This window comes from Lynx canadensis, chromosome B1 (assembly GCF_007474595.2).
Source record: "Lynx canadensis isolate LIC74 chromosome B1, mLynCan4.pri.v2, whole genome shotgun sequence".
Taxonomy (NCBI): domain Eukaryota; kingdom Metazoa; phylum Chordata; class Mammalia; order Carnivora; family Felidae; genus Lynx; species Lynx canadensis.
In genome coordinates, this window is record NC_044306.2 from 44,871,265 (window position 1) to 44,892,158 (window position 20,894).

The following is a 20,894-nucleotide window of genomic DNA, read 5'->3' on the forward strand; positions in this document are numbered from 1 at the left end:
ACTCTATCCACAAAGGGACACCACCATGTAGCCTAATTATCCTACCAACTTCTGTGAGGGCAAAATGAGAGAATATAGGGGAGAGCACTCTATGTGCCTGGAATGTTTAGAAAGTGAGGTGCGGGGAGCAGAGTATGATTCGAGTAATAGAGAGGCAGTAGCTGGAAACTAGGAGGAAGTTTTCCAGGACAAAGCCTTGCGGGCTAATTGGGAGCCTTTGAGCATCCAAACCTTCTGAGGCAGACACCGGCCCTGGCAGCTGGTGGCACAGAGAATGCTAGGCTGAGTGGCGGGTCAGCCCCGAACAGCATGCTGTGGGGACCCGGGAAACTTGCTGGGGATGCTCACTGATCTGATGAAAATCTGGGAGTGTTCTACCTGCTGCCTGTCACGTGTAACAAAACCAAAGTCACAATTTTGTTCAATTTTCTTTCCGCTGTGGGTACACTGGACAGACTTACCGTGGTTTCCCTTTCCTTATCTGCATTTGATCAGGCCCTGGCTCGCCTCTTTCATTGCTCTCAATCTCTAGGCACAATCCAGAGAGTTCTTTATTAAGCTTAGTTAGACCAGTTCCCCTCTCCCAAAGTGCTCCACAGCCACCGTCAGGCCACTAGCCCAGGTAGCAAAGAAATGAGGCATCTGGAAGAACCTAGCGGTGCCGCAAGTCAGTCACATCACTTGGAAAAATCGTGCTCTTTGGCCTCCACTCCTGCTCTCTGAAGAGGTGAGACTAAGGGTGACGGGCCCCTCCCAGGAAATTTGCTGAGCTGGGAACCCCGGTGCTTGCCCACAGGTTAGCCAACCTCGCCATCTAGAGGCCACTTAGAATACAGGTTCTTGCAGTAAGAGGTTAGTAAGCTCTTGATTTTGGTAATTCCTGAAATGCCCACATTTCCTTTTCTTGTCTTTAGAAGTTCAGAATTGCTCTCTCATCCACTGTGTGGCTTTGGCTGCATCTGGGACTCAAGGGAAGCCCTCTTCTGAAGCCAGGCTGGCACAATGTCAAGTGATGGGCACAGCTGCTACCTGTTGGTTCCAATGCCCCGCTCCTGTTAATACTCACTCGTTACACAGGGTCATAAAAAATAAATCTTTTAATTGCTTTGTAATTGGCACAGATGGTATAATTCAAACTCACATTTTTATTTACTAGACTCTGAGACATGTTATAGCTCTGACTGAAACAGTGCAGGAATCATAATGGTTTAAGTTTTACAAAATTACATTCAGCAGCAGCAGCATCATGTTCTGAAAGTTATTTCATAAAATGAAGACTGGGGTTTGAATAAATAAGGAAAAAAACATCTAGAAAATAAACCACCCAGACGGAAGTCATCTGTTATGGATATCTGAGAATTGTGCTTTCTGGTGTTTGAAGACCTTGCTGCTACTTTATTAACAATCAAGAAGTTGCCAAATTCTGGCTTATATATATAGCAGGGCAGTGGGGACGAGGAAGGGCTTTAGAGGTGCCTGGAAAATGCTCTGCAGGAACAGGAACCTCAAAGCCAGGCCTTGTTGGAACTGTGGGCCTGAACTGGCCTTAAAGGAGTTTCTGGGGAGCTACACTCACTGTGGGGCTGGTCTTTGAGGCTGCCTAGAGATTGAGAAGGAGTCACTGGCCTTTGAGATAAGAAATCACCATTAAGAGGATTAGAGTGGAGAACAAATCATAGCATTTAATTCTCATTAAGGAGAGCCCTGTCTCTTCAGGAGGATATTCGAAAGGCCCAAGTCCCTTTATTTTACCCCTGTAGTTTTCAGGGTCCACAGGGACCACCGAGGTAACCAATGACATAACCTCTGATCAATGTGATTTGGGTTTGCAGCACTACCTTGAGCCAGCTCCTGAAGTTACCTGCACTGTCATTCCAGAGTAGGGACAAATATTTACTGAGTAGAGTCAAACCTGGGGGCAGAAATCACTTTGCCCCAGTGCAGCAAAGGTGATTACTCAGTAGGGGGTCTGCATGAAGGGACTTTCCATTAACGTGGATGACAAATGGGAATCCCTCTCACTTCGGTGATTATAGGCATGAGTGACCACATTTTAACCTGGGGAAGGCATTTGTGGGTTGGTTGGTGCTCCTGGGCAGGATTCAATACTGAACTCGATTCCTGGCTACTGATTTGATACCTGTTTTGCAGAAATGTCTGGATTTCTCAAACCCAATCCAAAGCCACTACCTGAAGTGAGCTTCTTATGTCAGATCCCAAGTACACACGGTTCCCATCAACACCCACAATCATTAGCGCGCTCTCTCCAGGTCACAAGGAGAGCATGGCTGTGCTGTGACACGGGGAATACCAAAATGGAGACCAGGTAAGTGCATAGTTAGTGTTCCTGGACAGGCCCACGGGCCACGAGCCACGGCTGGCTGTGCCTGGGCTCAGTGTGCCTGGGCCACCTCCACTGGGGCCTTCAGGTCAGCCGGGGACTTGTCCAGGGCAGGTTTCTTGGAGTAATCTCGCTCTCCAAAAATGGTGCTTCCTATTCGGACATTCGTAGATCCTACTTCAATCTGTGGGAAAGAAGAGAGAGTATCAAGGGCTGAGTTTAAAATCATGCAGCAAATGCTGAAGTCCCGCCTCTCGTTCTGGCTTTGGAGGGGCTTCTATGAAGAACAAGGATGAGGCAGCTGAAGAGGGGTGCAGGGCAGGGGTTCCCTTTGGGACAACAGCACCTCCAGGGGTGTGTTTAAGAAGTCAGGATTTCCTTGGCTGTCACAGTGACTAGGGGACATGACTGCCATTGAGTTGGGGCTGTTAAGACGTGTCACCCTGTGTGACTGAGACACAGTGGCACAACGAAGGGTTGTCTGACAACCCACACCCCTTTCTAACGTTCCACTGTCAGAAGAAAAAACCTCCCTGTAATTGTTTGAGCACGGGACCGAATTCCAGTTCACTTATAAACACAAAGCATTTTTGCACCGTTTTGATATATATGATTTTCCGAGACTGCAACTACTGGATACACACAGTGAGGTTGACACTTTGGTTTTTAGAACTTGATCAAGTTATTTACTGTTCCAGAGCCACACATCTCTCTCAGCATATAGTTACAGCTGTTGTGAATCTACCCGTAAGATGAACTCCAGACTATTTCATTAGGACTCACTGTCACACATCCGTGCCCAAACATTTATACGGTGCGATGCTTTTTAAAAAAATTACAGTTTAGGGGCCTTTGGCTGGCTCAGTCGGTACAGCGTGTGACTCTTGATCTCAGGGTCATGAGCTCCAGCCCCACAGTGAGTGTAGAGATTACTTAAAAACAAAGAAAGAAAGAAAAATAAGAAATTAAACTATAATTTTAAAAAGTCTATTTAAAAAAAAATTTTTTTTTTTAATGTTTATTTATTTTTGAGACAGAGAGAGACTGAGCATGAATGGGGGGAGGGTCAGAGAGAGGGAGACACAGAATCCGAAGCAGGCTCCGGGCTCCGAGCTGTCAGCGCAGAGCCCGACGTGGGGCTCGAACTCGTGAACCACAAGATCATGACCTGAACTGAAGTCGGACACTTAACCGACTGAGCCACCCAGGTGCCCCTAAAAAGTCTATTTTTGAGAGCGCGCACATGCGAAACAGTGAGCCAGGGAGGGGCAGAGAGAGAGGGAGACAGGATCCAAAGCAGGCTCTGTGCGGTCAGCGCACAGCCCAGACTCACGAACCATGAGATGGCAACCTGAGCCAAAGTCGGATGCTTAACCGACTGAGCCATCCAGGTGCCCCAAAAATAAAGAAAGAAAAATAAGAAATTGAGCTATAATTTTTAAAAGAGTTTATTTGTTTTTAAGTAATCTCTACACCCACCATGGGGCTTGAACTCACAACCCAGAGATCAAGAGTCGCATGCTCTAGCAACTGGGCCAGCCAGGTGCCCCTTCTGATTTTTCTTTAGAATCCCCTTAGGGAATTAGATGGAGTTTAGGAGAGTTATGTGTCAGGCTGTAATTTCTATACATCTCATTTCAGAAAAGAAGGGGGTGGGGGATGTTGGGACAGTTGAGGGCCACTGCTGTTGGCTGCTCTATTGCCATGATGAGGCGTTTCGAAGGTTTCTCCGGCAAACATTGCTTTCCTGCGGCCTTTCGGGCCCTCCCCTTGGGCGGACAGGGCAAGGAGGACACTTACCGCATGCTGGAAGTCCATGGACATGCCCATACTCAGTTCAACCTGCTCAGTGGGGACGTTGAGCTTTTTACACAGCTCCTCTCGGAGGGACAGTAACGCCTAACAGAAGGACAAGTGTCACATTATTTCCTCCTGCCTTCTCCAAGGGTGTCTGAGAGTGGCTGAATCTGAACATCTCTGACAAAGACTATTGGTTCTTCGTGGTTTCAAGGCCTGTCCAAATTTCCAGAAGTTACCTAAAGTTTTTTAGCAAATGCTCCTACTTTCAAAACAATGATCAGTCACTGGAAAGGAGGAAAAGAGCTCATTTTCTCTAGAGACTGTGTTTTAGCCAGGTTCAAGGGGAGTTGAGGAGAGTTCAGAAGAGGGTCATGATACCCGACAGGCAATATCTGGGAGGGCTTTCAACTTTATTACAACAGCCAGCCCTGCAACAGCATTTCGTTCAGATGCTTCTCTAGTGCATGAGCAATCCCGCCATCCTTGGACCCCAGTACCTGGAAATCTGGGTTTGGTCCTTGACTAAGATCATGTCCAAAGCTTCCTATGGTCATCAGCCCCACGAACTCCAGGCTGGGGCACTTGGCATTTATGTGTTCCACCATGGCTACTGTCTCTGAAGGCAAAAGGCCATGTTTACCTTCACAAAGAGAAACAGAAGACACTTGTACCAAAATGTTTTAAGTAGCCAGAGGAAGGCTCAGTTTCCATCCCTTCCTTGTAACAGAGGAGGTGACTCTCGGACAAGAGGACTTCTTGAAAAACACATATCCTCAAGTCCTAAAGAGTAACCTAATTTTTTTTTTTTTCGTTTTTTTTTTAAATTTATTTTTGGGACAGAGAGAGACAGAGCATGAACAGGGGAGGGGCAGAGAGAGAGGGAGACACAGAATCGGAAACAGGCTCCAGGCTCCGAGCCATCAGCCCAGAGCCTGACGCGGGGCTCGAACTCCCGGACCGCGAGATCGTGACCTGGCCGAAGTCGGACGCTTAACCGACTGTGCCACCCAGGCGCCCCAAGAGTAACCTAATTTTTGAGGTCTTTGTCTATGTTGCTTCCCTTCTGAATAATAACCATCTGAATCTCAGTGACATGAGCCGAGAACAGCTAAAGTACAGGGAAGAGAAAAAACACTGCTTTTCTTGGGACACCAACAAGACTCACATTGCCAAACACCAGATTTATCTGAGGATTCTTTTCCTAGTTCTGGTATTTCTACAGTTTCATTAATTTATTAGAATTGTAAACATTTTAAATTATTATTTTTTTAAATGTTTATTTATTTATTTAGTTAGTTAGACAGCGAGTGCAAGTGGGGGAGGGACAGAGAGAGAGAGAGAGAGAGAGAGAGAGACAGAGAATCCCAAGCAGGCTCCATGCTGTCAGCACAGAGCCTGATGAAGATTATGACTTGAGGCAAAATCAAGAGTCAGACTCTCAATCGACTAAGCCACCCAGGTGCCCCAAGACTGTAAACATTTAAAAATAAAGTATCTATCACACGGGTTTCACTATATATTTTCAAAATTTAATTGAACTTGCCAATTAACAACTAGAGGAGGAATCTGCAGCAAATGATTATTTGTTATGCAGTTATAAGGAATATTGATATCCTCTTTCCCTCATTTATCAAATGGAGATGCTAAGAACATTCACTTTAATCTTTAACTATAGCAAATTATAGCTAATTACCAAGAAATGATGTCACAGACTTGACCTGAAGTCAGTTTCAGATTTACCTATATTGGTAATGTAAGATATAATCTAGATATGTGTAGAAATAATGACAATTATTAAAATTTACAGAACACTTCTCTGCCAGGTACACATGCCAAGTCCTAAGAGCCTTTCACTTAATGCAGTAACTATGAAGTAAGTACTCTTACTATCCCCCTTCCACAGATGAGGAAACTGAGGCACAGGAAAGCTAAGTACCTTTTCCAAGGTCATACAACTAGAAACTGTGCAACTGGGATTTCAGTCCGGGAAGCCTGACCTGAGGGCCCATCTAGAAAATAGCCTTGGCGCTGTGCTCCTTCATATTACGGTTTGATGAACACTGGTCTGATGGTCATAAGCAAACGACTAATCTGTAAACACTCAATCAAGTGGCTAACAAGTGAGATGGGTGGGGTTCTATGCCAACAGCTTTGCCCGCATTAAGACTTATAATCCTTACAACACCCTCTGAAGTAGGCATCATTATGACAGCACTGTCCACCAGGGAAACTGAGGTACAGAGAGGCTAGGTAACTAACCCACAGTTATGACGGACAGTGCTGGAGGTCAAACCCAAGATCTGATTTCAAAGCTCCAGTTCTGTTCACTAGGTTACAACGTTAACGCAAGCCCCTTGAAGGTATTCATTAATGGGTGCTCACGGGATTTTCTTCTGTTCTCTCCCAAGATTATGCTAAGTAAATTTTTTTTAACACTGGAGAAGTGTTATACAGGTAACTATGCCGTCTCTTTTAGGAGTGATGGTGACTTTTGGGAATTTTCTGGAAATCAAAGTCACAATCCCCTTCCTGACTCGTCCAATTTTGGGCCATCAAAAAATTAAGAAATAACAACACATGATGTTATGAAAGAATTATATGTGGATGGGCTTAGATGTCACTGTGCCTTCTAGATCCTACTTACAGGCATGAAACGTCTTACTTACAGGCCCATGATTTCCTTCTATAACCTTAGCTATCAGATACTTAGGCCTGTCATTCTTGCTGACCTTCAACCATCCTAAGGGAAGAAAAATCTATAGTTAGGTCTGGTCACTTACTCTCCTCTCCACTGGTGTTAACCTGGACCATAACCTTTAACCTTTCAGGAGAACCTTTTTTCTGCCACGAACTGTTCACTTTGTCTGCCAACTTCACAGAATCCACGGTTTCCAGCATGAAGAGATTGGGCACAGCTGTAATGAGAAAGAGGCAAGGTAATTCTCCACTCGTCCCAGTGTGGCAAGCAATGTGCAACCAATATTTGACTTGGCAGATGGGAAGACAGTTTTCCAGAAAAAGAACAAGACAGTTAAGTCTCAGTTCTGCTAAGACTCACGTGACAGTTTTACTAGATGTGAGTTCGGATGTCGGCCCATTGCTATCTAATCAGAGAAGACGAACAGGGGGAACGGTGACGCACCACAATCCGGCAGCGTGCCAACTCTAAGAGCTTCCTGAGGGTCGGGAATTGCAGAGATTCCTAATAGCAGGTTTGATCCGACTAAATCGCAGCTCACACAGCGAGAAACAGGTCAAGATGACAATAAAGAGAGGATAACCAACGGAGGCCAAAGTGCTTCCCTGGCATGCTAACACCATGTTCTTAAACTGTGCGCTGGGGGTGCTCTCATTCAACAAGGACATCAGAATGACCTCAATACGGAGAGCTAAGGGAGATGCTGACGTCATCAAAGCCATCTTCGTTTCCAGAGATGCATGTGAAATGAAGTATTAGTCTTGCCCAGATAAAGAACGACAAAGACAGAAGCAGCATCAGCAGCTTGCATTTATAAACACTGAAATCCCCCAGGCAATTTGCTAACTGTTGTATATGCATGATTTCTTTTTAATCTTTTTCTTAATTATTTTTTTTTTATTTTTTAAAAAGATTTTATTTTATTCTATTATTTAACTTTTTTAAATGTTTATTTATTTTGAGAGAGAGAGAGATAATGAGCAGGGGAGGGGCAGAGAGAGAGGGAGAGAGAACCCCAAGCAGGCTCTATGCTGCCAACGCAGACCCCGATGGAGGGTTTGAACTCACGAACCATGAGATCGTGACCTGAGCTGAAACCAAGTCAGCCACTTAACCGACTAAGTCATCCTGGCCTCCTAAAAGATTTTATTTTTAAGTAATCTCCATACCCAACGTGGGGCTCAAACTCACAACCCTGAGATCAAGAGTCACATGCTCCTGTGACTGAGCCAGCCAGGCACCCATTTCTTTTTAATCTTTATCATGGTTCATGAAACACTATTATTACCTCCATCTTACAGATGGGGAAACTGAGGCTCAGAAAGGATAAAGTTTATTCCAGTTTACAAAATTAACAAATATTAGAGCTGTGACTTGAAATGATGGCAAACTGACCCCATGTTCTTCATACTGAATTTGAGTTCAGGCTACTTCACTTAAAAACTTACATATATTTTAAAAAAGAGACTGAAAGTACGCATGCTTGATGTTGGAAAAAAAAAAAAAGCAGCAGCAATATAGAAGTAAAAGCAATATATGCAGTAAAAACTCCAAGCCTCTCACCCTAGAAACTATCACTATTACTGCTAGGATAAGGATTCTTCCAGATCTATTTTAGTGTATTTCCATCCAAACGAACACACACACACACACTCCCCAGACATAGAATTTCCTGTTATTTTTTGAAATAACATACAAATTGGCTCCTACTAAATGTTTTATGGGTTGCTTGCTTCCAGTTAGCAATACATGTTGGAGATTTTTTACATCAGTACCATAAACCCACCTGTACTTTTAACAACTGCATCGTTCCACAGAACAGATGATCACAATTTATTTAACATTGTTCTTGTTAATAGACATTGTTTCTTTTTTACTATAAACCCAAAGCTTACACACAGGCCTTTGCACACTTATACATGTTGCTATAGGCTGCATGAGTCCAAGAATTGAAATTACTAGTTAAAAGAGGAAGCACAATTTAAATTGTATTGGATATGAGAAATTCAAAAAAGCCCTACCATTTTAGAGTCCTCCTGGCAAAATGTGGAGTGCTCACTTACTCATGCTCTCAAAGCACTGCATGTTAGCAGCTTTTTAATTTTTTTGCAAACCTGACTGGTGAAAGGTAGAATTTTTTATTGTGTGTTGCATTTCTCTTATTGAGGTTAAGCATTTTTCACTTCATTCCTGGATTTGTATTTTTTATCCTTGTAAATGACCCGTTCGTTTTCCCCTATGTTTTTCTCATTGATTAAAAATATATACACATGGTTCTTTATGCATTATGGACATTAACCTCTTTCCCTTTTAAAAACTATTATTTTACTACCAATCTGTGCTTTCTTTTTGCTTTAATTTTTGTGTAAGCAAATGTGCTAGTTGTTTCTTTTATGGTTTCCAGACTTTATGCTTTATTTAGAAAGGCCTTTCACCAGCTTGAAAAAATAAAAATATTTTCCTATGTTTTATTTTAATACTTGTTTATTTTTAAAGTTTATTTATTTTGAGAGAGAGAGAGAGAGGGAGAGAGAGAGAGAGGAGGTGCGTGTGAGTGCGCGAGCCCTGGAGGGGCAGAGAGGGGGGAGAGAGAATCCCAGGCAGGCTCTACACTGTCAGGGCGGAGCCCAATGAGGGGCTTGATTTCATGAACCATGAGATCACGACCTGAGCCTAAATCAAGAGTTGGACACTTAACCGCCTGAGCCACCCAGGTGCCCCTCTTCTAACACTTTTAGGGTTTTGATTTTTCACATTAGGATTCTTTAATCTAGCTGGAATTTACACTGTGAGGAAGGGAAGCTAATTTAATTATTTCTCAAATTAAAAAGCTGATTGTCTTGCTGCGATTTATTAAGTGTAAATAGTCTCTCTACTTCCCCCATACCTAGTGTGAAATAGCTTTTAAGAATAATGTAGTAGACTTCTACTTCCTGACAAGATGGAGTAACTACGGGGACCAGAGTGACCATTCCACCTGAACAACCAAATGGACAAAATGTGTGAAACATATATGAAACAATGGTTTACAAGACCTGTGTATCATGGAGTGAAACATAGTGATCTCTGAGACATGAGCAACACATGAAGTGACTGCCCCACCTCTCTTTCCTGGAGAGTTTCTAGAATGTGCTGCATAAAAGGGGAAGAGAGGAAGAGCGTGGGCCTTAGGATGAGGACATGAGCTAAGAATATGGAAAGACTATGCAGCTAGAGTTCACAGGACAGAATTCGGGAGAGGAGAGAGCTGCATACAGAGGCATCACCGGTGATTTGAAAAGGGCTCCCCTCCAGAACTCAGCTGGGTACAGACTGGCACGTGCATCACCCAGGGCTGGGGAGGGAACTATTTGAAAAGATTAGAAGAAACAGTGCCTGATGTTCACAGAGGGCATGGAATAGTGCCCGTTTCCATCAGACAGGCTGAAACATTCAGGATTCATGGGGCACTGGCTAGAGTATACAGAGGGCCTTGCCTCAGAAATGGGGAATAATTAACCCTGAACTGAGCTCTCTCCAGTCACACCAACTAATCTTAAAAGCAAGACCTAAAAAGATCAAACTGTTCCCGAGTAACTTAACTGTGTTCCAAAAAAGCTCAAAAATATTTATAGGAATACAAAACTGACCAGCCCCCTACAAGAAAATTCACAACGTTTGGCTATCCCCCCACCAAAAAAGCAGGCACTGAAAGCCTCAAAGAAGCAGAAAATATGATCTATTAAATCAATCTATTGAAACTGTTCCAGACTATCAAAGATGATAGAATCAGTAGACAGCACATTAAAAGTTACCATAACTGTGTGCCATCTATTAAAAAATACAGAGAGACAGGGAAGATATTTAAAAAAGACCCAAACTGAACTTCTAGCATGAAAACCACATGTAGGAGATGAAAAATCCACTGATGGAATTAATGGCAAATTAGACAATGCCAAAGATCAGTTACTTTGAAGATATTATCCAAAATGAAACAGGAAAAAAATCATAAAAATTAAAAGGGCATTAGTGAGCTGCCGAAACACCTCAAGCAGACGAACAGGTAACCAGAGTCCCCAAAGGAGAAGAGAAGTTGTGGTGGGGAGGGAGTGGGGAGGCAGAACATACATATGAAGAAACAGTGATTGAAAATATTCTAAAGTTGACGAGAACTATAAACTCCAGATCCAAGAAGCTCCATGAACCCCAAGCACAAGAAATGTGGAAAATATTACACCAGGAAACATCATCATCAAATTGCTCAAAACCAGTCATCATGAGAAAATCTTGTAAGTAGCTAGAAGAAAAAAAAAACACGTTACATACAGAGGAACCAAGATAAAGATGACATCCTATTTCTCACTGGAAACAATGTAAGTGAAGAGAGTGGAGTGACATCTTTAAAGTCCTGAAAGAAAAAACCGTCAAGCTGGAATTCTATAGTTAGCAAACATTTCTCTGAAAAATATAGGTGAAGGTGCAAACAGTTCAACGGAAAGAATGAAGTTGCACCTCCCTCTTCCTTAGGTTATACATAAAAATGAATTCAAAAAATCCCAAAGGTGAGAGCTAACACTATAAAACTCTTAGAAGAAAACAGGAGTAAATCTTGGTGACCTTGGGGGCACCTGGTTGGCTCAGCTGGTAAAGCATGTGATTCCTGATCTCTGGGTAGTGACTTCAAGCCCCACATGGGGCATAGAGATTATTAAAAAAAAAAAAATCTTCGTGACCTTGGATTTCCTAGCTATAACACCAAAAGCACATGCCACACACACAAAAAAGAGACAAAGTACACTAAATGTACTTTAAAATGTCCATTTTACATTAAAGTGTACATGAAAATGAAAAATTTCTGTGCTACAAATGATACCATAAAGAAAGTCAAAAGACAATCCATGGAATGGGAGAAAAAAATCTGCAAATGATATACATCATAAAGGCCTGGTACCTAGGATATATAAAGAACTTTTACAACTCAATAATAAAAAAACCCAATTAAAAAATACACAAAGGATTTGAATAAACATTTCTCCAAAGAAGATGCACAAATGGCCAACAAGCACATGTTCAACTTCATTCGTCATTAGGGGAATGCAAATCAAAACCACAATGAGAAACCATTTCACAAATTTTTTTATTATTCCAGTTGATCTCCTTTGCTGACTTATTAGCTATAATTCTCTGTGTTATTGGTTGCTTTATTTTATTTTTTAAATAAGTTCTACATCCAGTCTACACCCTGAGATCAAGTCATGTGCTCTACTAACTGAGCCAGACAGGCGCCCCTATTGGTTGCTTTAAAGTTGAACTTATGCATAGTCTACCTTAAAGTGGTGTTATACTACTTCATATATAGTTTAAGAACCTTATAATTGTGTACTTCTATTTCTTAACTTTCATTCTGTATGCTATTGTTGCAATGCATTTTGACTTTTTCATATGTTATAAATCCCACAATACATAATTATTTTTGTTTATATAACATATACTAATAAAACAATAGAGAAAAATTAATGAAACTAAAAGTAGTTCTTTGAGAAGACTGATAAAACTGATAAACCTCTAGCCAGATGGATTAGGGGAAAAAAAAAGAGAAGACACACATTACCAACATCAGGAATCAGCTGACATCACTACAGATCCTACAGATATTAAAAGGATAATAAAGGAATATTACAAACAACCTAATGCTCACAAATTCATTACTTTATTTTTTTTATTGCTTATTTATTTTTGAGAGAAAGAGAGAGAGTGCGAGAGTGTGAGGGAGGGGCAGAGAGAGAGGGAGACACAGAATCCGAAGCAGGCTCTAGGAACTGAGCTGTCAGCACAGAGCCCAGCATGGGGCTCGAACTCACAAACTGCGAGACCATAACCTGAGCTGAAGTCGGATGCTTAACCAACTGAGCCATCCAGGTGCCCCATAAATTCATTACTCTAGATGAAATGGACAAACTCCTTGAACCTTGAAAGCTCACCCAAGAAAAATCAGATTATATGAATAGTCTTAAATCTATTAATAAAATTGAAACTACAGTTAAAAACCTTCCCACAAAGAAACTCCAGGATTCACTGGTGAATTCTACTAAGCAGTTAGGAAAGAGACAATACCAATTCCACACAAACTCTACCAAAAGACTGAAGGGTTGGGAATACTTCCCAGCTCATTCTATGAGGACAGCATTATCCTGTTATCAAATCTACAAAAAGATATTATAAGAAAGGAAAACTACAGACCAATGTCCTTTGTGACTATAGATGCATACACTTTTTTTTTAAGTTTAGTTATTCGTTTTTGAGAGAGAGCAAGAGAGGGGCAAAGAGAGGGAGAGAGGGAGAGAGGAGAATCCCAAACAGACTCCACACTGTCAGCACAGAACCCAATTCTGGGCTTGAACCCATGAACCATGAGTTCATGACCTGAGCCAAAACCAAGAGTTGGGTGCTTAACTGACTGAGCCACCCAGGCACCCCTAGATGCAAACATTCTAAACAAACTTAACAAATCAAATGCAACATTATAGTAAAAGGATAATACTGCATGACCAAGTGAGCTCACCCCTAGGAATATAGGAGTGGTTTAACAATAGAAAATCAATAAATGTAATTCAACATGTTAATAAACTGAAAGAGAAAAACTGTAGGATCATTTCAATGGATGCAGTAAAAGCATTTGACAAAATCTAACATCTATTCTTGATAAAGCCTCTCAGCAAATTAGGATTAGAAGCGAAATTTCTCCTTCTGATAAAGCATGTCACGAAAAACATGCATGTACACTCTTAGCCCTTCTACTCAATATCGTATTGAAGGTATTAGCTAGTATAATATGGCAAGAAAAAGAAATAAAAGTCATCCAGATTGGAAAGGAAGAAGTAAATTGTCTTTGTTCATAGATAACATAATTGTCTACGTAGAAAATTATATGCAATCTGCAAAAAAAGCTACTAGAACAAGTGAGTTTAACAAAGTTGCAGTATACAAGATGAATATACAAAAATCAACTGTATTATATATTAGCAACACAGATTAATTAATCAGAAATTAAACAGAATCAATAACAGTATAATAGATAGCATCAAAATATAAGAAAAACAAAGATATAAATCAGAAAAAAGATGAAGAAAACCTGCACAATGAAAACTACAAAACATTACTGAGAGAAAATAAAGAAGACCTAAAGAACTACTGAGCTATACCTTGTTAATGTGTTGGGAGGTTCAATATTTTTAGTACGTCATTGTTCCCCATATTGATCTATAGATTCAATACAATCCTAATTCAAATACCTGGCAGGGCTTTTGATATATAACATATATATATATATACACACACACACACACACACACACACACACACACACACATACATATATATATAAAACACATATATATAACATATATATAACATATATATATATATTTATAAAACAAATATATATATATTTGGTAGAAATGGACAAATTGGTTTATATGGAAATGGGGAGGATCTAGAATAGCCAAAATGACTTTGAAAAAGAACAAAGCTGGGGGCTAACAGTACTCCATTTTAAGAATTATAAAGCTCCATGAATCAAAATATCATGCTTTCAGTGTAAAAGTAGATAAGTAGATCAGTGGAACAGAGTAGATAGTCTAGCAATAAACTCACAGATAATCGATTTTTGATAAAGGTACAAAGGAATGCAATGGAAAAAGGACGGACTTTCCAACAAGTAGTGTTGGAACAATTAGATATTTATATGCAAAAAAAAAAAACCCAGAAAACCAAAAGAACTTGGAATCATACCTTGCACCACATACAAAATTAACTCAAAGTGAATAATGAAGCTTAATATAAAACTGAACACTATAGAACTGCTAAGAGAAAATCTGTGACTTGAACCATAGAGAAATATTTTTTAGACACAACACCAAAAGCACAGTATTGATAAACTGGGCTTCGTTAAATTAGAAACTTGTGCCCTTCAAAAAACACTGTTAAGAGAATGAAAAGACAAGCAACAGAGTGGAAGAAAACACTTGCAAAGCATGTATCTGATAAAGGACTAGTAGTCAGAATATATAAAGAATTCTCCTGTCTTAAAAGTAAAAAAATCCAATTAGAAAATGGCAAAAGACTTCAACAGACACTTCACCAAAGAAGATAAACAGATGCAACCATATGAAAAGATGTTCAACATCATAAGCCATTAAGGCAATGCAAGGACACTACCACATACCTACTAGAACGGCTAAAATTAAAAGACTGACTGTGTTAAGTGTGGGCAAAGATGTGGAAGAACTTGAGCACTGCTTGTGGGAATGTACGACGGCACAACCACTTTGGAGGATGGCTTGGCAGTTTCTTAGAAAGTTAAACATACACGATGGGTACAGGGTTTCAGTTTTGAGAGAGGAAAACAGTTCTAGAGGATAGAAAGTAGTGATGGCTGCAAACAATATGAATGTACTTAATGCCTTTAAACTGAATACTTAAAAATAGTTAACGGTGATAAATTTTATGTTATGTGTACTTTCTCAGAATTAAAAAAAAAATTAAACATATACTTATTGTGAGATTCAGCCATTCTACTCCTAGGTATTTATTTTAAGAGATAAGAAGAAGTCCATATGGGGTGCCTGGGTGGCTCAGTTGGTTAAGCGTCTGACTTCAGTTCAGGTCATGATCTTACGGTTCATGGGTTCAAGCCCTGCGTTGGGGTCTGTGCTGACAGCTCTCAGCTTGGAGTCTGCTTGAGATTCTGCGTCTCCCTCTCTGCCTTTCCCCTGCTCGTGCTCTGTGTCTTTCTTCTTCTTCTCTCTCTCAAAAATAAATATTAAAAAAAAAAAAAGTCCATACAAAGATGTTCATAGCAGCTTTTTTTCCGCCACTGCCATAACAATTTTATTTGTCATGGCCCCACATTAGAAGCAACCCAAATGTCCATCGGTAGGTGAATGGATAAAGCAGTAAAAAGGAGTGAACTACTGATACACAAATCAACATGATGAACCTCAAAATAATTATGCTGAGTGGAAGAAGTCAGACAAAAAAAAAGTACATACTTTATATTTCCATTTATATAAAACTCTTAGCAAGGTAAACTAATCTACAGTGACAGAAAGCAGGTAAGTAGTGTTGGAGGAGGGGAGTGGGGAGGAGCGGAAAGAAGGGGTTATTACAAAGGGCATGAGGAATCTTTTTGGGGTGATGAATGTGTTCACTATTTTGACTGTGGTGATGGTTTTACAAGTACAAACATACATCAAAACTAATCAAATTGTGCACTTTAAATATATACAATTTACTACAGGTCAATTATACTTCAAAAAAGCTGCTTAAAAAAATACAGGTTATTTTAGAAACCTTTGAGAGAAGTAAGTATTCAGTTCCTCAGACAGATCTCCACATGTCATTGTCATATGGTTAAGTTCTTTTGTAGTTAATTCTTAATTGTACTTTACTGTATATTGTATTTTATATACAATATATACTGTATTTAATTTACTGTATATTATTATATTTCATTTACCATAGTCTTACATCCAGAGGGAAAAGGAGAAAAATGTCTCCCTTGCCCAATGAATAATTTTATGGGCTACAATTCCTTATAACTTATTTGGAAGACTACCAAATGATACCTAACACAAAGTAGGGTAGGTTTCCAAGTACATACAACCCAGTCAATGGTGAATTCATTCTGTTCTTGGTATGAGGCTTTTTCCTTATACTAAGCACTTAACATTTTTTTCCCCAAAACTCCAAAACACAAATGGTGAATTAGGACTATTCTAAAAGCTGTTCTCTTTTTCACAGAAAGTAGTATAAGTAGTATAATGATAGAGAAATTTTGTCTTCATGTTTAGAATTTTATCTTACCCATCAATTTGTTGACATTTTGTTTCTGTAGGTGGCCAATGAAGTGCCATTTGATCTCAGGACACGAAGACAGAATCTGAAGGAAAAAAGGTAACCATGTCTGACTCAGAATTTATGAAGGCCATGCCGGCTCAAATACCTTACACACTCCCTTCTGACTTCTCATGTCTATGCAATAAACTGCTATCACCCTCTTCAGCTGGGCTCCTAAGGATACTACTACCTAAGGCTTCTGCTCTGTTCCTCTTCCTTATTCCCATCAGCTCCCTCCATCTTTTAGATATCATCCATTAAGAACGAACTGATTATGGGACACCTGGCTGGCTCAGTTGGTAGAGCATGCGACTTGTAATCTCAGGGTCATGAGTTCAAACCCCATGGTGGGTGTGGAGACTTCTTTAAAAAACAAAAAATGAAAAAAAACCCAAGAAAGATGAACTGAGTAAAGCTTTCCAATCTCAGAGGATCCAGGATTATAGCAAGCTCCTAAATTACCATATCCAAAAGCTGCAAAGGAGGTGACTATAGTCTTAGTTTTAATAAAGAAAGAAAATCTAGCTGAGATTTATTTGGAGCTCAAGGTGAATGGAGACATTTCTACTGCCAGTCAACCCTGCTATAAAACCCAACCACCAACAAGGGTCTAACTTTCAACTGCGGAGCCAAGATTAGATGCAAACTCAAGAATTCAGATATTCACTTACTTTGGGATTTGATGCTTTTTCTAGCAGTTCTTGAACCTGAAGGGTAAAAACAGAACAAGTGAGAAGCCTGGCAATCACAACTCTTCCAAAGGGAGTTTGGAAAAGGGATCTTACGTAGTTCTCCCCGAAAGTGCGCTGGCCATGACTGTAGGCTTCAATCACCATATCTGCAGGTTTGGTTTTGCTGACTGCTACTAGTCGGGGCTGGATGGCTGGGAGATCCTGCCAAGAGAGAAAGAGCCCAATGGGTGAACGTTTAGGAATATTATTCCAGTGAGTTCTATAAGATAGACCCTGTAGGATCAGTTGGCATAGGTCTTAACTTGACATTTGGTAAGCTCCATTATTCTTATACTGGAGGGGGACCAGTATCAAATAATGTTGATCAAATGTCTTTCAAATGCATGGCATCCAAATCTAATATGGTAGCTACTTTAATACCTGGCAAAACACAGTTCTCTCTCAGGAGACCTGGGAAGGTAAGTAAAAGCAGTATTTCTTTAAAATGCGGTCTTTGACCAACTGCATCAGCATCATCTGGGTACCACTCCAGACTTACTGACTCTGAATCTCTGGGGCTGGAGTCTAAGAATTTCCTTTTTTTTTAATTAAAAAAAAAATTTTTTTTTTTTTTAAATTTGAGAGAGAGCACAAGTGGGGGAGGAGGGTTAGAAGGACACAGAGAGAATCTTAAGCAGGTCCCATGCCCAGCATGGAGCCTGATGTGGGACTCGATCCTATGACCCTGGGATTATGACTGGAGTTGAAATCAAGAGTCGGACTCTCAACCGACTGAGTCACCCAGGCGCTCCTGAGAATCTCCTTTTTAAACAAACTCTTCAGATGATGCTCTTGCAATGCCAACGTTGGAGGTTTAAGAATCAGTTTGTTAAGGGAAGGCATTACTCTCTGACTAGAGGGGATACCACTTCTGGCTTCTGAAACCCCAAGGTTAAATTTTGGAAACTCATTCTGGTCCTGGTATATTCAATAATATTGCCCCCCCCCCCCAAAAGTGGCCTGTGTAGGGTAGCTATGTAATTTATTGTTCAATCTAAGTAAGAACCAGCAGCAGAACTGAGGCAGGGACACCACAAACTCTGGACTGAGGGTTAGGCCCATATGGCCCTCTTACGGCCATCACGTAAAGAGCAGGGCTTCCCTGTTGCAACCAAATCTATACAGAGGCAACAAGAGATCCACCTATCCTCACATAGCTCAGTTTTCACACAGCCGATGACCCTCTGCAATTTTTACAGAATCACTGTATTTTCAAAGGCTCTAAAGATTCAGATCCATTAGCAAAAAGTTCCAGCTTCCTTCTGAGGGATGATGCATCACCAGCCTTTTATGAGATCACGTCATAGCTCCTAGGATTACGTTGACGAATTGATGACTTCCAGAGAGAAAAGTGGAACAGGCGGCCCATCCACCTGTGGAGTTATGCTGGGAGAACTTCCCAGAGTGATGTTTATTAGGGAGATCCCTAGCTTTCCTTAGAGAATCGCCGAGAATCATAGAACATTAATGCCAAGGGTGGGCTTAAAAGGCAGTCAGAGCTCATTCCGTTGCCTATGCAGGTGAGGAAACTCCGGGCCAGAGCAGTTGAGTGACTTAGTTCAAGGTAAGCCAAGGAAAGACTACACTGATACAGATCTTCTGTCTCCAGAAGAGCATTCTGAGTTCTGACACCATAAATGTTTGATGGGGGAAACTCTGACCTCTCTGTTCAGTTGTGTCTCACTCCACACCATTGGCTTAAACTTGCAGTGAGGGGGAGCAGACACTGACCCTTGATCTAACGAAATTCCCAGAGGAGACAAAATATATTAGAAGGGGGGGGGGGGAATCTCCCTCTAGACTGCTTGGGATTGGATGTCAGCCCCCTTCGAGTCCAAACGTGCTATGCAGCTCTGGGGTCTCCAGAACCCGGCCCGTCCACCGTCTCTTTCACCTCCGGGTGGAGCTGACTGTTCCTGAGCACCTACTAGCAGTCAGACGCTGCCACACACGTGATCTGGGGATCTGGCCTCCTCTGGGTGCTCCTGTAGTAGACGTCTCCTCTTGTAGCCTCTGGGCACGGGACTGGCGCTGCTCCTGTCCGCTAAGGCTGTTGGCCACGACACGAGGTGGGACGGGCAATGGTCGCGCTGCTGGGGGACTGGTCATTTTCCCGGGTAGTGGATACCTTCTGCTCCAACTAAGCCAACCTCCAGAAAACCTGACAGACTCACGGCGAGGTGGCTGAGGACACCGTTCGCTAAGCGTTTTGGGGGCTCTGCAACCCGAGCCAAAGTCAAGGCGGAAGGACGGCTCCCGCCCCTCCGGGAGACCCCTCTGCGTCACCGTGACGACCCATTCCCACGCAGGTGTTTCCCCCTCCTCAAAGCAGCCGCCCACCGTCCCCACGCTGTCCCCTTCCTCACCCGCGGCCGCCGCGCCACCGCCTGCTGCACGCGCTCGTTCACTGCCCGAAGTGCGAACCCGACTCCCAGCTCCGCCGACATGCTGCCAGCTCTCCACATCCCCCGGGACGAACGCAGAGCCCCAGACCCGGGAGCCCCCCCAGGCAGAGACCACCTTCCGGTCCCGCCCAGTTCACGTCTGGTGTGACCCAATCGCAGCTCACTACTGAGTCGTCTCACCCAATCGACACCGGGCAGCGCGGGGGCGGGACGGGGGCAGTGTGGCGGGAGGCCCCACCCCGCCGCGGCGGACATCTTGGGGAGGTCGTCCCCGGACTTACTGGGGACAGCCTGGCCCCGCTCTGGAGGCGGCGCTCCGGAGGCGGGGGGTGGGTGTGGGGAGGCCGGCCTGACGTGGTTCCGGTGCCCCCTGGCAAGCCTTGCCAGTCCTCCTGCCTGAGCCACGGTCCCCGTCCCCGCGGGAGCTTCTTGACGCAAAAAACGCGGCCTGTTCCGGGGTCCTGGTTCCTTTCTAAAAGACCCACATTTTTGCCGGTCCCTGGCGTTGAGAGAGCTGTGAGCTAAGATTTCTGTGCGCGGGGACCAGGGTTCGAAGCTGCTAGAGCCGGAGACATGGCTGCTGGTGTCTCAGATGAGGCTCGTGAGGAACCCTTAAGAGACAGAAAACAGTTTCTGGAGGAAACGGCACGATTCAATTATATGGTTATTCTTGTCATCCTTGTCACCAGTGCTGTCAAATAGCAATATGATGCGATCCACACATGTATTCAAAGAATTACCAATAGGCGCAGAAAAAGTAAGACATTTTAATGAATACATTAAACACCACGTTAAGACCCAGTACCTCCAAGGTAAGGTTTCGGTATGTAACCAATAGGAAACCTTACTGAGATCTTTTTAAGCGTAAGTAATTTACAAAACCCGGTGCAGAGTTTTGACTTACCGCATGCCCTAGTTCGGGCTATCTATTATTTCAAGAGATTGGTGACCACCTGCGGTAGCGCTGCCTTATCAGAGGGCACAGGTGGCCTTGGACCGCCTAGCATGAGCTCCGCACACATTCAGTCCAGTCTTGAGTGTCC

At 42.3% G+C, this 20,894-nt stretch overlaps 1 protein-coding gene and 1 non-coding gene across 2 annotated transcripts; one reads left to right on the top strand and one right to left on the bottom strand.

Annotated features, from left to right (window-relative positions):
- Positions 1-1,079: 1,079 nt before the first annotated feature.
- Positions 1,080-19,952, bottom strand: LOC115512019 (pyridoxal phosphate binding protein). Its single transcript, XM_030312642.2, has 8 exons — positions 19,813-19,952; positions 17,501-17,608; positions 17,387-17,422; positions 16,683-16,758; positions 6,922-7,056; positions 4,639-4,781; positions 4,142-4,240; positions 1,080-2,525 (listed from the first exon to the last, which is right to left on the bottom strand). The coding sequence occupies exons 1-8, from the start codon at positions 19,909-19,911 to the stop codon at positions 2,394-2,396; spliced, it is 828 nt and encodes a 275-aa protein (XP_030168502.1). The 5' UTR covers positions 19,912-19,952; the 3' UTR covers positions 1,080-2,393.
- Positions 16,997-17,069, top strand: TRNAT-UGU. The gene has a single exon. It is a non-coding gene; the product is annotated as a tRNA-Thr (tRNA).
- Positions 19,953-20,894: the final 942 nt, after the last annotated feature.

What these genes read in the sequence shown, in the direction of transcription:
- LOC115512019 (XM_030312642.2), bottom strand. Translation starts at nt 19,911, where the DNA reads ATGTGGAGAGCTGGCAGCATGTCGGCGGAGCTGGGAGTCGGGTTCGCA. An exon ending in CGGTGGCGCGGCGGCCGCGG is followed by an intron (nt 17,609 to 19,812) that starts GTGAGGAAGGGG and finishes CTCTCTTGGCAG; the next exon opens with GATCTCCCAGCCATCCAGCC. An exon ending in GACCAAACCCAGATTTCCAG is followed by an intron (nt 4,241 to 4,638) that starts GTACTGGGGTCC and finishes TCCTTCTGTTAG; the next exon opens with GCGTTACTGTCCCTCCGAGA.